General features: G+C 42.5%; 1 protein-coding gene across 1 annotated transcript; it reads left to right on the top strand.

The window, feature by feature from the left end:
• Positions 1–1,939: 1,939 nt before the first annotated feature.
• On the top strand, positions 1,940–14,328 carry LOC118216735 (prostasin-like). The gene is made up of 10 exons (XM_035398176.1): positions 1,940–2,031; positions 4,722–4,742; positions 6,767–6,929; positions 7,124–7,395; positions 7,695–7,834; positions 8,095–8,371; positions 9,036–9,207; positions 10,031–10,290; positions 12,113–12,210; positions 12,532–14,328. The coding sequence occupies exons 1-10, from the start codon at positions 1,977–1,979 to the stop codon at positions 12,862–12,864; spliced, it is 1,791 nt and encodes a 596-aa protein (XP_035254067.1). The 5' UTR covers positions 1,940–1,976; the 3' UTR covers positions 12,865–14,328.
• Positions 14,329–16,021: the final 1,693 nt, after the last annotated feature.

Raw genomic sequence — 16,021 nt, 5'->3', positions numbered from 1 at the left:
CATATGGCTGACTGTATGAAACACTTTATAGACAATATAAATACCATTTTGGTCATTATCAAAACATTTAATTAACGGATATCCATAATTTCTCTGAGCTGGTGCTATGGTTGTTCTCTGATTAAAGAAAATCAAAGTTGATCAATAAATCCATTGATCAATTTTTGCTTGAGTCATAAAAAACAACAATCTGTTGGAGAAGAAGGTGTGGAAGGATATTAATATTACTCGAAAATGAGTAATGGGTGAGATGTAATCACACGTAATGACTTGTATCTGTGGTTAAGAAAAATACTTGTGAAACCTGTTTGTCAAACACATTCTCGATCATCTGACATAAAGATAAACATGCCGTCGGCTTGTAGCAGTGACTTAGCAAATAATTGTAACCACCTTTAAAAAATCCAAACGTGTCACCAAAGTGATACTGAACCAATACGAAGCCTCGGAACGTTCATAGTGTCAGGAGCTTATCTTAATTCTTTCGGATTTAAGTGGACCCTGGCTGCCTGTGAAATGGATTATTACCCTGTTTATGAATACTGGCTGCTAGTTATTACCCCATTCTGTGTTTATGAATACTGGCTGCTAGTTATTACCCCATTCTGTGTTTATGAATACGGGCTGCTAGTTATTACCCCATTCTGTGTTTATGAATACTGGCTGCTAGTTATTACCCCATTCTGTGTTTATGAATACTGGCTGCTAGTTATTACCCCGCTCTGTGTTTATGAATACTGGCTGCTAGTTATTACCCCATTCTGTGTTTATGAATACTGGCTGCTAGTTATTACCCCATTCTGTGTTTATGAATACTGGCTGCTAGTTATTACCCCATTCTGTGTTTATGAATACTGGCTGCTAGTTATTACCCCATTCTGTGTTTATGAATACTGGCTGCTAGTTATTACCCCGCTCAGTGTTTATGAATACTGGCTGCTAGTTATTACCCCGCTCTGTGTTTATGAATACTGGCTGCTAGTTATTATCCTGTTCTGTGTTTATGAATACTGGCTGCTAGTTATTATCCTGCTCTGAGTTTATGAATACTGGCTGATAGTTATTACCCCGCTCTGTGTTTATGAATACTTCTAGTTTGTTAGTCTGTGCTCTGGACAGACTGTAGAATTTAATATTTAACTCAAATGCACTGCTGATTAACAGGAAGCAAAAGATGCAGGGGTAGAATGTTGTGTTAAATACAAATGAGTTCTAACAGACGGAAAGAGTGAATTACAGTGAACACAAGTATAAGAATTGAAAACGTGAAAAAGAATGGTTCTGACAGAATGACTGGGAACAAATCCAACATTTAACAAATATAAACAGTGTATTTATGGATTGATCAGAATCAATACTAAACAATATAATTTTATTTAGACTACTATTGTAAGTATTGATCACTACTGTCAAATTAATCAAACTTGGTACACGTCTGTCCACATTGAAACAAAGAAGGTGAAATCATAGCATTTGGAATTTAATTCTATCAGCAGACATTGGCAAACAAAAATAAAAACATAAAACTTTTCAGGAACTGAAAGCAGAGGTCAACCAGTGGACATGAGAGAAAATGCAAACAGTGGACATTCACAGTATTCAAGGTGTTCCATTTAATAATTTAAAACAAATGTATGAAAGGGTATCTATGCTTAAATTAATACATGAATTTGTGTTAGTACCGGCTTCCCCGGTGGGGACCACATGAATTCTCGACACCCTCAAAAAAAAAAATTAATCTCAAATGAATAAGGAATGAATTAAATGAAAACGGGAAAGTATTAAAAGGGTGGACATTGGTACAACACAAATGAAAGAGGGGCAAGAACAGGAAGAGGCTAATGAATTTTTTGGTTGTTGACATAAGGAGGCGTGTTTAGGTTACAGGTATACATAGTGAGGGAGGTGTAAACAGGTAGACAGAAAGAGGAGAGGCATTTAAAGAGAGACGCTGACTAAGAACTTCACTCAGCAAAATGGCAATTTGGAGAGGAATCTGTGTGGTGACTGTTCTTATCCTTCTGGCAACAGGTAAGTGTCCAATTTACATAAAAGCCTGTAAGGCTTTTTTTATTTGTAACAGAATTGTCTTTAATTGCAAGCAATATTATCTGTTTCTCTGCACTCAATTAAAAAGAGCCATGCTAGAAAAGCTTGCAGTTTAGGTGCACATTGTTTGCAACAGTCAAACAATATAGATAAAGAGTACTGTTTCAAACATCTGGGATAAAATATAGACATATTTTAATAATAGCAGTAGGTAATTATTCAGCACGGCACTAAATGGACAACACTAAAACAACTGCAATCTGTTTCAGGGTTAGTAGTTTTCATAGTTTCTGTGTCAGGACATTTTGTAGGATTTCTCCCTCAGTTGGATCTGGTGTTTCTTGTGCCATTTTGGGATAAAATTGAGATTTTTTGACAATTCAGTAGTAAAGGTATATAGTAAAAAGAAATTGATCTCAAGCTCAGATCTTGGAAAGCTGTCGTGTCTGTCTGGTTAAGTTAGTGGTTGGTTAAAGAGTCCACACACTTTGTCTTAATTGCCTAAAGAGCCCACACAATTTGTCTCGATTGGCTAAAGAGCCCACACACTTTGTCTCGATTGGCTAAAGAGCCCACACACACATTGTCCTGAGGCCTAAATAGGTGGCTGATGGTAAAGAAGCCACATATTTGTGGGCACTGCTGCCCTCCAGGACTGGAGTTTGAGATCCTCGCTTTAAATGCAGCCTCACATAATCCTGATAATGTTCCACAGGGGATCTCAATTTGTGTCCTGGAACACCCTGCAGTACTGGTCGTGTTCCAACCTTAACTGAAATTTCTGAAAAATGATAAGCTAAATATTTAATGAGATATGTTAGTGTATGATGAGGGATTGTTTATCCTCTTAAGGGCACTTTATGTCAGAAATGGATATTGATGATATTGCTGTTACAATGAATGAATACCCCATATCAATTTCGACCAGTCAAATTAGTTCCCGGACAACTAATGATTTAATTTCCTTTAATGATTTTAACGTGCTGTGGGAAATCATTTTGAATGTTACATTTTGCATCAATTAATTAATAGGCTTACAGCTGAGATCAGTGAACATAAAAATGCTAAAACTGAACCGTTGATCATTGAATTTAAACCATTTGTGGAAAATGAAAGCTGTTCAATCAACATTTTTCCTAAACTTTGAAAGAAAGAATTAGTTATGAACAAGGCTCAGTTATTTAAGTTATTACTAAAACTAACTTGACAAAATAAGCTTGTGAAAAGTGGAACATTTGCATTTTCTTGTAATATAACAAACATTATTTTTATAGCACCTTTCAGTAATATAGCAGGAAGTGTTTTATAGAGGTAACAGAACAGAGATAAAAAAGAAAGATAATAGTTGGAGGCAAGATATACAGTACCCCAGAGATCAAATAAAAACAAAGCTGCGATTTTAAAAATTTGAACTAACTTAGTCAAAGTTAAAAAGATCTAATACAGCTAGAAGAGTTTAAGAACAATGCAAATGGTAATGAGCCAAGAATCTGTGTCAGAAAAAAATATAGAACTTAAATCTGTGTTTTCAGTAATCAGAATACACAAGGGTTCTCATAGACGGGCTGGAAGTCACGCAATTCAAATGGAGAAACTTAATTGACTATTAAATGTTAATTATTAAATATTAAACACAGCCTCGCTTAAGCATGAAAATAACCAAGATGATGGATTTGACTGTGGTTATTCAGGGTCCTGGTGGGGAAGCTGTTGCTTTCATATCGGAACGTTTTGCTTTGATTTTCAACAATGATTCAGTTTTATGTTATTGAAGATCCAGGACAACATTTTCCTCTGTGGGATTTGGGGTTGAATCAGTGTAGCATGCTAACTGAAACGAACCTATCAAAAAATAATAATAATAAAAATCATGTCTGTAAAAACAGAGAGTCAGTTATTTAAGTGGTACCGGGAATGTAACCAAGGCCACTTTGCATGACACAGCATGACAGATTATCATGTTGTATTTCGCTCAAATCCTGTCTGACGCACGTCGATGGAATGTGTCACTCAACATGAGCCGCTCTACGTGTACCATAGAGCATTCCTCATAAAGGGGTGATATAGCTCAGGAGGTAAGACCGATTGTCTGGTAGTTGGAGGGTTGCCGGTTCAAACCCCGCCCTGGGCATGTCGAAGTGTCCTTGAGCAAGACACCTAACCCCTAACCTCTAACTGCTCTGGCGAATGAGGCATCAATTGTAAAGCGCTTTGGATAAAAGCGCTATATAAATGCAGTCCATTTACCATGTCACTGAGCGCTGCTGCAGATACTGGGAATCACCTGACATTATTCCCTTTAAGAAAGTCTGCTGTCTTTCTTGAAATACTTGAAATGTCCATTTGCCTTTTTCGGTTAGTGTCTTGACATAGAACAAACAGCAGACGTGACAGGATATTTCTCAATAGTGAATCTGCCAAATGTCAAAACATTTAGGGGAGAACAAAGTATGGAATACTAAATGAATACATTTTCTTCACAGAGTGGTGTATTTACTATATGAATAAATATTTTCCTTGTTTCTAAAGCATGGCTATTAACAGCAGCAGGTTTGAATTACACATTTTTTATAAGCAATTGCCAAGCAAACTGCCCTACAGGAACAGTTTCTGTAAACTGACTATTCACTGCTAACGAGATTCAGCTAAGTTGTCGTCCTCTTGTCTTTCAGGATCTCACTCACAGCAGAATGGTAAGTTTGCTTCCATTTTGTCACAGAGTTTTCTATTGTCTTCCTTATGTGAAGTCATTGTCTGTGTACCTCTCCGTTCAAATTGTTTTTGAGATCACAGAAAATATGCTGCAATATCTGGGCTCTAGCTCAGTGGGGAATCAGAACCTGAGAACCTCGTCTCCACAGACTGCAAGCTCGGCCCGCAGTCCGCTATCCGGCACACTTAGGCTGGTGCAGACTACGTATTGTACTACGTACTCTGGTGGCTGCACTCTGGCTCTAAAGCAGAGAATGAGGAATTTAGTTCGGAGAATTTAAATATAAATTTGAACTTAGTCTAGGACTATGCTTTATCTGTGTCCACAAAACTGGCCCATAAAGTTCAGTTTGAAATCAGCCAATTCATATGAAGTTAAATTCTAGCTGTTATTAGAGGGTATTTGTTTAAATATTGGATTCACAATTTAGAAATTCTAACAGTTTCTTTACATAGTCTAATTAAGGGCATCTATAAAGATAGGGACAAAAAATGAAGAAGCCATGTTTAGTATGCTCTTACAAGCCGATACTAAAACCTCTGTATGTATGCCCATTATGAGATCTCTCATTCACTCCACTATATTTGGAAATGCAGGCAGTACATATTCTGATACGTTTGGTCATAGAGTCTGGACACCCCTTGGTCTGGGGCTGTTTTCATGATTTTTAGGTCCCTTAGTTGCAGTGAAGGCAAATCTTAATGCAATGACATTCTAGACAATTCTGTGTGGCAACTTTGTGGCAACAGTTTGGGGATTCCCTTTCAGCATGACAGTGCCCCCAGGAACACAGCGAGATACATAAAGAAATGGTTTTGTCATGATCAGTGTGGAAGAACTTTACTGGCCTGTACAGAGCCCTGACCCCAACCCCATCCAACACTTTTTGAATCAACTGGAAAGCCAAATGTGAGCCAGGCCTAATTGCCAAATCAGTGCCCAACCTCAGTAATGCTCTTCTGGCTGAATGGAGGCAAATCCCTGGCACAATGCTCCAACATCTAGTATAAAGTCTTCCCAGAAGAGTGGAGGTTGTTATAGCAACAAAGGGTGGACCAACTCTATATTAATGCCCATAATTTTGGATGAGATGTTGGATGTCAGCTGTCCACATACACTACATGGCTAAAAGTAACTCAATTTCAAATCGTTTTTTTTTTAAGTAACTAGTTACTTTTATGTTTAAATATTCAGAATTATATACATAATATAGTCTATAATGAGTGTAACTCAGTTGGCAGAAAGAAAACAATAAAAATATGAATACGACGGCGACTATCAATGTCTTACAGAACACTTCCTTCGGGCCTACACTGTATACCATATTCACCCTAATATAAGGTGCCATTATACTTCTGTTATAATAAAATATTGCAGCACCAAAAGTGGAGCACCATGTCAAAACCGCATTTTCAGCTGGATAAATATTAGTTGTCACGCCTCATGATTTGCCATACATTGGGGCACACAAGTTTTCTTAGGTGCATGAAGAGAAAATGGGAATAAAATATTTCTAATCGTTGTTATGAGGGTTCATCCTTAATGAAGTTCCCAATTGACTTCAATTAATTTTTTCAGCCAGTAACAGGCTGAGCACTCCTTCGTAGTAAAATTACCCATAATCCATAGTGAGGCCAATCACAATGAATGGCAGATTTGCTAATTGTTGCTACCCTTCATTTGTACGAGCATTACGGCTAATGCTAGCACCTGACCAGTCTCTGCTAAAATTGTCTATGATTGGGGTGGAGTGGGGGAGGGGCTAAGATTGAAGGCAGGGTAATCACGGTTCGCTTCATGTATTAACGCATATTTCAATGAAATATGGCGTGAACACCAAACGAGGCCTTGCATGGGTGGGATTTAGAGAGATATTTTACCCAACAATGGAGAAGGAAGTAGAGAAGAGCGTTTGACAAGAGGGCTTAACCTGACTGGGCTGACTGTGGAAGTGTGGCTGTTGATCATTCAGCCTTCATGCTCCTCTGTCTTTTTGTCTGCAAGTGTGCGGAAGGCCGGCCCTCAACACCAGGATTGTGGGGGGTGAGGACGCCCCAGAGGGAAGCTGGCCTTGGCAAGCCAGTCTGCATCTGAGCGGGAGTCATGTGTGTGGAGGGTCTCTCATCAACAACAAATGGGTGCTGTCTGCTGCTCACTGCTTCAGGAGGTGAGGAATTATGGGTAATTTTTTCATAAATATGAATTTGACCATTAAAGAAGTTCCAGTAATACTGTGATATTGCTGACGGCTGTCCATTTGTTTGGAAGCCATTCTGCGCGGAGGAATTGAGGGCTGCGGTGACAGTTTAACATCAGTTCAGAATTCTATTTTACCGCCATTCGCTCTCTCTGTCTCCTCAGCGACTCAAATCCGGCAGACTGGCGCGTTTATGTGGGTCAGCAGGTCCAGTCGGGCACCAACCCAAATGAACAGAGTAGAACGGTCACAAGGATCATCCGCCATCCCAATTACAACAGCGCGACCAACGACAACGACATGGCCCTGCTGGAGTTGTCCTCCACCGTCAGCTTCAGTGACTACATTTTGCCCGTATGCCTGGCGGCAGACGGCAGCACCTTCTATACCGGCACCGACAGCTGGGTCACCGGCTTCGGCAGACTCAGCGAAGGCGGTAAGCGAGTCGATCGTAGCTCATTTCATCTTGTTTTTTAAGCATCCATCCCAGGTCTCACAAAGACACATTAATACAGGTTTTAATTTTACCTTGACAGAAGCTTTGATGTGAGGTGGCTTGTTTCTTGGCTCTTATACAGACAAAACAGCATTGTCTCATAATGGCATTACTGCCACTCTGCACTTAAACTAATAATATCACTTGCGTGTAACCCGCTGTATTCTCTTCCCGTCTACAGCAGGACTCACTACTCCTTCATAGAGGCCTGTGTAAGTTTTGATCTTGTGTCTCTGCAGGGTTGCTGGCTAACGTTCTGCAGGAGGTAGAAATTCCCGTGGTGGGGAACCGAAAGTGTAACTGCCTATATGGAGTCGGTTCCATCACCAGCAACATGATCTGCGCTGGCCTACTGACAGGAGGCAAAGATTCATGTCAGGTGCAATATCTTCCATGTTTTTACACTAATGAAAGAGGCTGTTAAAGGAAAACATCTTCTCTAATTTACATATTAAAATGGTGTGTCCGTAGAGGTATTTCAAGTTAGTCCGAATGATGCTATGGTGCTGTGTTAAAACTGTGATTTAAGTCTACGTTATTGATACACTCACTGTATGTGAAAAATTAACCCATTCACAGAAACAAAAAAATATCCAAACTGGGGAAGTGGTACTGAGGGTCTCTCTCTGTTGTGAGCAGGGAGACTCCGGGGGTCCGATGGTGAGCAAGCAGGGCTCGCTCTGGGTCCAGTCAGGAGTCGTCAGCTTCGGAGAAGGCTGCGCACGTCCTAATTTGCCGGGGGTTTACACCAGGGTGTCCCGCTATCAGGCCTGGATCACGTCCACTATTACGACAAACACCCCAGGTTTCATCAGATTCACATCCAGCGGGACGAACAGTGACGACAGCGTCACATGCCCAGGCCTGCCTCCCTTCGTACCCTCCGTCACCCAGCCTTCCACCACCACCCCCAAACGTGAGTGTTAAGCTTTTATCTGCACCCTAATAGGCACGCAGCCATTTCGCCCATTCAGATTAAACACATTAACTTCTTTAAACTCTTTAACGTTGCGTTTAGCAAAAGGCAAACAGGCACTAAACCTAGCTAGCTAGCCTAATCTGATCACGGTGAACATGAAAATATTAATGATTCCTCCATTCACAAACATAATTTATGAAGACACACAGAAAGAACGACGTAGCTCATGTGCTGTGTGTTGCAGAGGTCAAGTGACAAACTTATGTAACCCATGGAAAAACGTGTTTTAACTAAGCGTGAGAGCTCAGTTACAGATGTTTTAATTTGCTAATTGAGTATAACCTTACACTAAAAAACTAGAAGCTTTGCTCTGCACCCGCACAAGCACTTCCCTGGCAACTTTCCTGTGGTAGGCTAAATACTGCATTGTCTTCTGTTCTATTACGTTGTATGGTGTCGTGGGCTGGTTATTACTGTGATCATGTTCTGTCGGGCAGCGGGCTTCAAATTTGGCCAGAGCTTGTTGGGCTGGTTTGGGTTGAGCTTCGGCAGCCTCAGACCTCTAAAACGCACACTAAAACACACACACGCACAGGTTGAGTTAGACCATCTTGACTGATGCATTCTGGGTGTTGTAGTAACTCTTCCCTCCGTCCTTCAGCTGTGGTGTGCGGCAGCGCTCCCCTGAACAGCCGCGTTGGCGCGGGGAGTGGCCTGGCAGCGAGCGGGGCGTGGCCCTGGCAGGTCAGTCTGCACAGGAACGGCTCCCACGTCTGCGGGGGCACCCTCGTCTCTGAGGAGTTCGTCATGAGCGCCTCACAGTGTTTCTCCAGGTAAATACCCAAGCGGACCCGTCGCATCGCTGCCTAGACCTGGCAGGTAGACACCCGCACCAATGCATCCTCCGCAAAAAATATAAATACCACAGAGGTTACTGTGGCTGTCATCAGTTCATGAACAAAATTTCAGTTCATTTCTGGAACCGTCTGAATTGACAACGAACTGACCCCTTTCGTTGTCCAAGCAGAAGAGATCAGATATGAATTGGGTGAGAATGATTCTGCTCTGAATCGCGTTTGGGAGTAGTCCAGGTCATATTTTTCCTGGTGTGGAATCTGTAAACACTCCTGCATGCATATTCTTCTGTCACAAACATTCTACCGACCATGAACCTCCCCCAATAAGCACGCGGGGGTCGTGAGACACTGCCGTAGAGCTGGATGTCAGCTCGGACAAAACCATGAGCACAGCAACCAGGAGAATCGCAATTTCAGCCTTAAAGCACCAGGATAAATGCGATTTCAGCCTTAATGCACCAAGAGAAATGCGATTTCTGCCTTAAAGCACCTGGAGAAATGTGATTTCAGCCTAAAGGCACCAGGAGAAATGGAATGGAACAACAACATATCCTGTGAAGGTTTGAGTGAAAACACCACCATTAATTTATTCCCCGAGAAATGGAACGATTTGGAAGTGAATTTGGCAGTGACAGAACTGAAACAGAAACAACATGAGATGACGCTTTGATGAACGTTTCTGTGTTCTTGAGTTCACGTGGCTTTTTGACGTTTTGTTTGTCTCTTTGTATATGGTATAACTATTGAAAATGATTTAGATTGCAGCCTTTAAATTTATGGGACTCGTTCCCGTCCGTAGCCCCAATCCCAACCCTGCGGAATGGACCGTGTTTCTGGGTCGTCTGAGCCAGAACGGATCCAACCCCTTCCAGATGGCCGTGAACGTGTCGAACATCACCCTGAGCAACCAGACCGGCGCCAACGTAGCGCTGTTGAAGCTGGCCGGCAAGCCGACGCTCACCAACTACATCCAGCCGGTGTGCGTGGACCTCGTCGGCACGGGCTTTGGCGTAGGAACACAGTGCTGGGTGACCGGCTGGGGAGCCGGCCAGGGAGGAGGTGAGCGCACGCGCGAGAACGGCTTCCTGTTTCCTGTTTCCCCCGCGTGCAGTTACCGCTATCATTGCTGGTCCTACAATATGCAGAGACCTATTTGTATCTAACCTGGGGTTTGTAGTTGAATGCATGCTGGGAAACGTTGGTCAGTGCTGTGAGCAGAGTGGATCAGTGTTGAGTATCTCAGTGCTGTGAGCAGAGTGGATCAGTGTTGAGTATCTCAGTGATGTGAGCAGAGTGGATCAGTGTTGAGTATCTCAGTGGCCTGAGCAGAGCAGATCAGTGTTGAGTATCTCAGTGCTGTGAGCAGAGTGGATCAGTGTTGAGCATCTCAGTGGCCTTAGCAGAGTGGATCAGTGTTGAGTATCTCAGTGGCCTGAGCAGAGTGGATCAGTGTTGAGTATCTCAGTGATGTGAGCAGAGCAGATCAGTGTTGAGTATCTCAGTGATGTGAGCAGAGCAGATCAGTGTTGAGTATCTCAGTGCTGTGAGCAGAGTGGATCAGTGTTGAGTATCTCAGTGATGTGAGCAGAGTGGATCAGTGTTGAGTATCTCAGTGGCCTGAGCAGAGTGGATCAGTGTTGAGTATCTCAGTGATGTGAGCAGAGTGGATCAGTGTTGAGTATCTCAGTGATGTGAGCAGAGTGGATCAGTGTTGAGTATCTCAGTGCTGTGAGCAGAGTGGATCAGTGTTGAGTATCTCAGTGCTGTGAGCAGAGTGGATCAGTGTTGAGTATCTCAGTGCTGTGAGCAGAGTGGATCGTTGAGTATCTCAGTGCTGTGAGCAGAGTGGATCAGTGTTGAGTATCTCAGTGGCCTGAGCAGAGTGGATCAGTGTTGAGTATCTTAGTGCTGTGAGCAGAGCAGACCAGTGTTGAGTATCTCAGTGCTGTGAGCAGAGTGGATCAGTGTTGAGTATCTCAGTTTTGTGAGCAGAGCAGATCAGTGTTGAGTATCTTAGTGCTGTGAGCAGAGTGGATCAGTGTTGAGTATCTCGGTGCTGTGAGCAGAGCGGATCAGTGTTGAGTATCTCAGTGGCCTGAGCAGAGTGGATCAGTGTTGAGTATCTCGGTGCTGTGAGCAGAGCGGATCAGTGTTGAGTATCTCAGTGCTGTGAGCAGAGTGGATCAGTGTTGAGTATCTCGGTGTTGTGAGCAGAGCAGATCAGTGTTGAGTATCTCAGTGATGTGAGCAGAGTGGATCAGTGTTGAGTATCTCAGTGGCCTGAGCAGAGTGGATCAGTGTTGAGTATCTCAGTGATGTGAGCAGAGTGGATCAGTGTTGAGTATCTCAGTGATGTGAGCAGAGTGGATCAGTGTTGAGTATCTCAGTGCTGTGAGCAGAGTGGATCGTTGAGTATCTCAGTGCTGTGAGCAGAGTGGATCAGTGTTGAGTATCTCAGTGGCCTGAGCAGAGTGGATCAGTGTTGAGTATCTCGGTGCTGTGAGCAGAGCGGATCAGTGTTGAGTATCTCAGTGGCCTGAGCAGAGTGGATCAGTGTTGAGTATCTCGGTGCTGTGAGCAGAGCGGATCAGTGTTGAGTATCTCAGTGCTGTGAGCAGAGTGGATCAGTGTTGAGTATCTCAGTGATGTGAGCAGAGTGGATCAGTGTTGAGTATCTCAGTGATGTGAGCAGAGTGGATCAGTGTTGAGTATCTCAGTGGCCTGAGCAGAGTGGATCAGTGTTGAGTATCTCAGTGATGTGAGCAGAGTGGATCAGTGTTGAGTATCTCAGTGATGTGAGCAGAGTGGATCAGTGTTGAGTATCTCAGTGATGTGAGCAGAGTGGATCAGTGTTGAGTGACACACACTTTCCCCTCTACAGCGCAGCAAATTCTGCAGGAGTTCCAGACCACCATAGCCAGCTGTGGGAACGGCTCCTCCTCCGAAAACATCTGCACTCAACTTCTGCCACTGCAGCAGGTGATTACACCGCACAGCGCTCCCTCAACCGCCCTTCTGTCCTCAGACACGATTCATTACTTTATTTGGTGTGACACCTTGTATATCATGTGTAATTTCTCATTCTCTCTCTCTCACTCTCTGCCCCGTGTGTGTGTGTGTGTGTCCGTGTGCATGTTTGTGTGCGTGTTTGTGTGTGCGTGTGCATGTGTGTTCGTGTGCGTGTTTGTGTGTGCTTCTGTTCGTGTGTGCATGTGTGTGTGTGTGTGTGTGTACATGTGTGTGCGTGTTTGTGTGAATGTGTGCGGGCGTGTGCGTGTGTGTGTGCGTTTCCGTCTCCAGGGAGATGAGGGCGGGCCCTTGGTGTGTAAGCAGGGCAATTCCTGGGTCCAGTTGGCAGTGATCACAGTGGACGGCAGCAGTAATGCCACTCAGAACAGCAGCAGCAGCAATAGCAGAATGGACCCCGCTGTCCAGGTTTTCACCAAAACCGTCGCGTTTTCCATGTTCCTCCGCGAGAATGTGGGCAGCTTCCCTCCCCCGGCCTCCCCCGTCACCCCGGCACCGTCCTCCGGCCCCTCCAACACGACGAGCGAGGCCGCTCACCTTCTCCCTCTCTCCTCCGTCCTCCTACTCCCTCTCTTCCTTGGCTTTCTGTCCAGTTGCTCAAGCTAGGACCATGCAGCTGTTTGTGCTGCGTACTGGCTGGCTAGGGTACCACTAACCTGTTACTGTTTTTCAAACTTTCCGAAATATACCAAGAATGCATTAAATATATTAAACTCAAGAAAATTTTACCCGGGTTATATCAGAGATGCTTATGGACAGGTTCAGTGGCAGATTTTTTGAATGTATTCTTCGTATATTCATTATGGTTAAGCTCACAGGAAGCAAAAGCACTAGTCCTGGGGCAGTGCTGCACTCCACAGTTCAGAACTGGATCCTGACGCTGTCGGTGCCTGCTGTGGGCGGGGTTTCCTCAGGCCTATGCAGGGAAGGAGGGAGGGTTTCAGTCTCCAGGGCATCCTCACTGTGCAATAGTGACTCCTCATGGAATTGCAGTGTGTGTTTTTAGGGACGCGTGCACTTGTGTGTGTTTTTTAAATCTGCAGTAGTAAGTTGCAGCTATGGTACTGTGTGATATAAAATGGAGGAACAAGTAAACACTTGATGACACAAAATATTTAGAACAGACTGTATTACTGTGTGTGTGTCTGTGTGTGTGTGTGTGTGTGAAGAATAGTGACACATTCACTCACCTTTGCTGTGTTTACAGCACCCTGTTGCACTAGAGATCATTTTATCTATAAATACTGATGCTCTGTTGGTGAGTTGTCAATGTATGCTTTTGAAGTAAATTGGGTTTTTCATTGTTATATTTATCCTGTGTATAGATAATTTATGGACAGCCCAATATCTCAACGTAGCCGTCACTGTCAGATGGGAGACACTGAACAAACTTATCTGAATTACAGAATAAATTGCTTGCATAGACTAAGACCCCCCAACCCCCACTGCACACCCTACCCCAGCTTCCAAAGGAATAAAGCTTAGCTGGTCTGAAGATGCTTTCTGGGCTGCTTGGCATCACTGGTCACGGTTTCTTTGGCGTTTTACCTTAGCTTTTCAGTACCCTGTCAGTAACAGTGCTCTCTTCTGTTCTACTGCGCATTTCCTTCCTTCTCCAGTAGGGGCCGCTCTGCCTCTTACTTGTGGTACCTGTTAGCAGGCAGAGGACATGCTGGGTATCTATGCAGAAGTCAATATTACACTCTGTTCGGTGAACGCATGCATGAATGCATGAAAATAGTCATGTGTTTAAATGTTTACAACAATAAAACTATTTTTAATGACTCTAAAATGAGCTCTTGCAGTACTCCTGGCTGGCCAGTGTGTGTCTCACCTGAGGAACCTTTAGATGTCTGTTGCGAAAAGACCATAAAGTGTAATTTCCATAGTATGGCAAATTAACAGATCACCAAATCCCTGTAGTACTGTAGTAACTTTTTTTAATTAATACTGTATTGTTTTCATAATTCACAATTAAATGTATTGCCTTGATTATTATGTGCCTGAAATGGAAATATGCTCTACGCAATACACACTGTTCTGTATACCTATTAAAAATTTGGTAAATTGTAAATCATGTCCATGGAAATCATATCTGAAGCCATTTAAGTACTCAGGTGTTGTATATATGTATATGTGTGTGTGTGTACATATATATATATATATATATAAAATTGAATATATGTAATCTATAAATTAAAATAATCTAAAAAGAGTCTAATTAAATGTGTTTCTTGATGTTCTTGATCACCCTAAGGTCCAAAGCATTAATTCATTCATTTATTATATTGTACATCCACATGCCTAAAAGTGGATGTACAATATAATAAATAAATGAATCCAGCAAGATTCTAAGAAACATGTTTCTTGATGTTCTTGATCATACTACGGTCCTAAGTGTTTGTTTATTGCCGAAGGCAACCACACTATTATTATCGCACATATTTATTATTATTATTCCACCCATTTTCTGGACCGCTACTCCTCCCAGAGTTTTCGTACCAAATACACGTGCAATATGTCAAATTGAGCGGCTTCTTTGGGAATCATGTGCTATTACTTCGTGGAAAGTTTCTCTGCACGGTTTTTGAGAAATATGACTTTTTTGGCCAATTTTCCCATAGAGAATGAATGGGAAATGTGACGTCATAGACATGTTAGAGATGAAGTTACAGCATTGGTCGGCTTTGCACACATAATGCAGTTGTCAATAGGTTTGACCTGCATTGTCTACTGGGAATTCAGAATCCAGAGACGGTGCATATTTCCCTTTTCGTCGTAATTACAGAAAACACACATTCCTAAACCTCAAATGCTTTGTACCACAATGTAGACAAGACCTTGACGAAGACGTACATGCACGGATTGTGTTGTTCAAACGAGGTTTCCTGGCGACTTAGCCGCCAGAAAGGTTATAGCTGAATGCGGAAGTGAACGCGATAAAAACGATATTCCAAATGAAAAATTACAAATGAAAACGTTGTCAGCTAGGTACATCAACAAACATATGGCTTAGGCATACCCAGAAGTCCTCAATAATAATAGTACTTCACAAGATATTACGCAAAATCGTTGACGACGTTTCGTCAGGTGCAGCGTCATTGACTGCTAGTGCTAACAAAGAGTGAATGCATTGAATGCGATGATGAGAAAACCTTCGGTTGACCTCTATAAACCGATATTCCAAAACCAAAATTAGTCGTGTTATACATGGTTAGAAAGCTTATCCTCTCACCTACTGTATAAATGAATTCTCAATCAAGCCAGACTGTACTAAAAAGGCCAACAACGCCGTCAACAACACGTGTGCAGCATCAGATATATCCAGTTATTAGGTTATAGGTGATTGGAAAAAAAAAACATTTTTATTTGCATCGCAAAATTGTGTACATTTTATCGACATTATTAAAAATTGTGGACATCCATATTCTTCGTTCTCCACACTGGCATTTAGAGAATATTCATGACAAATGGTAAAAAATTGAAGTATACTCTTAAAGGCTTGTGTAATATGGAGTCCAATGCCAAACATTTATCATTCTGTCATTCAGAGTCTTGTTCATTGCGTTTCTGTTGTGATTCCACTTTAGATCCAAACAGCAGCATTATTTCTGGTGCCAAACGTTTTTTAAACTTTGAACTGGAAACATATGGCTGACTGTATCAAACACTTTATAGACATTATAAATACCATTTTGGTCATTATCAAAACGTTTAATTAATGGATATCCATAATTTCTCTGAGCTGGTGCTATGGTTGGTC

This window comes from Anguilla anguilla, chromosome 17 (genome assembly GCF_013347855.1).
Source record: "Anguilla anguilla isolate fAngAng1 chromosome 17, fAngAng1.pri, whole genome shotgun sequence".
NCBI classification, from domain to species: Eukaryota; Metazoa; Chordata; class Actinopteri; order Anguilliformes; family Anguillidae; genus Anguilla; species Anguilla anguilla.
Note: the sequence above shows the minus strand (reverse complement) of the source record. Positions and strands in the feature narration are given on the sequence as shown.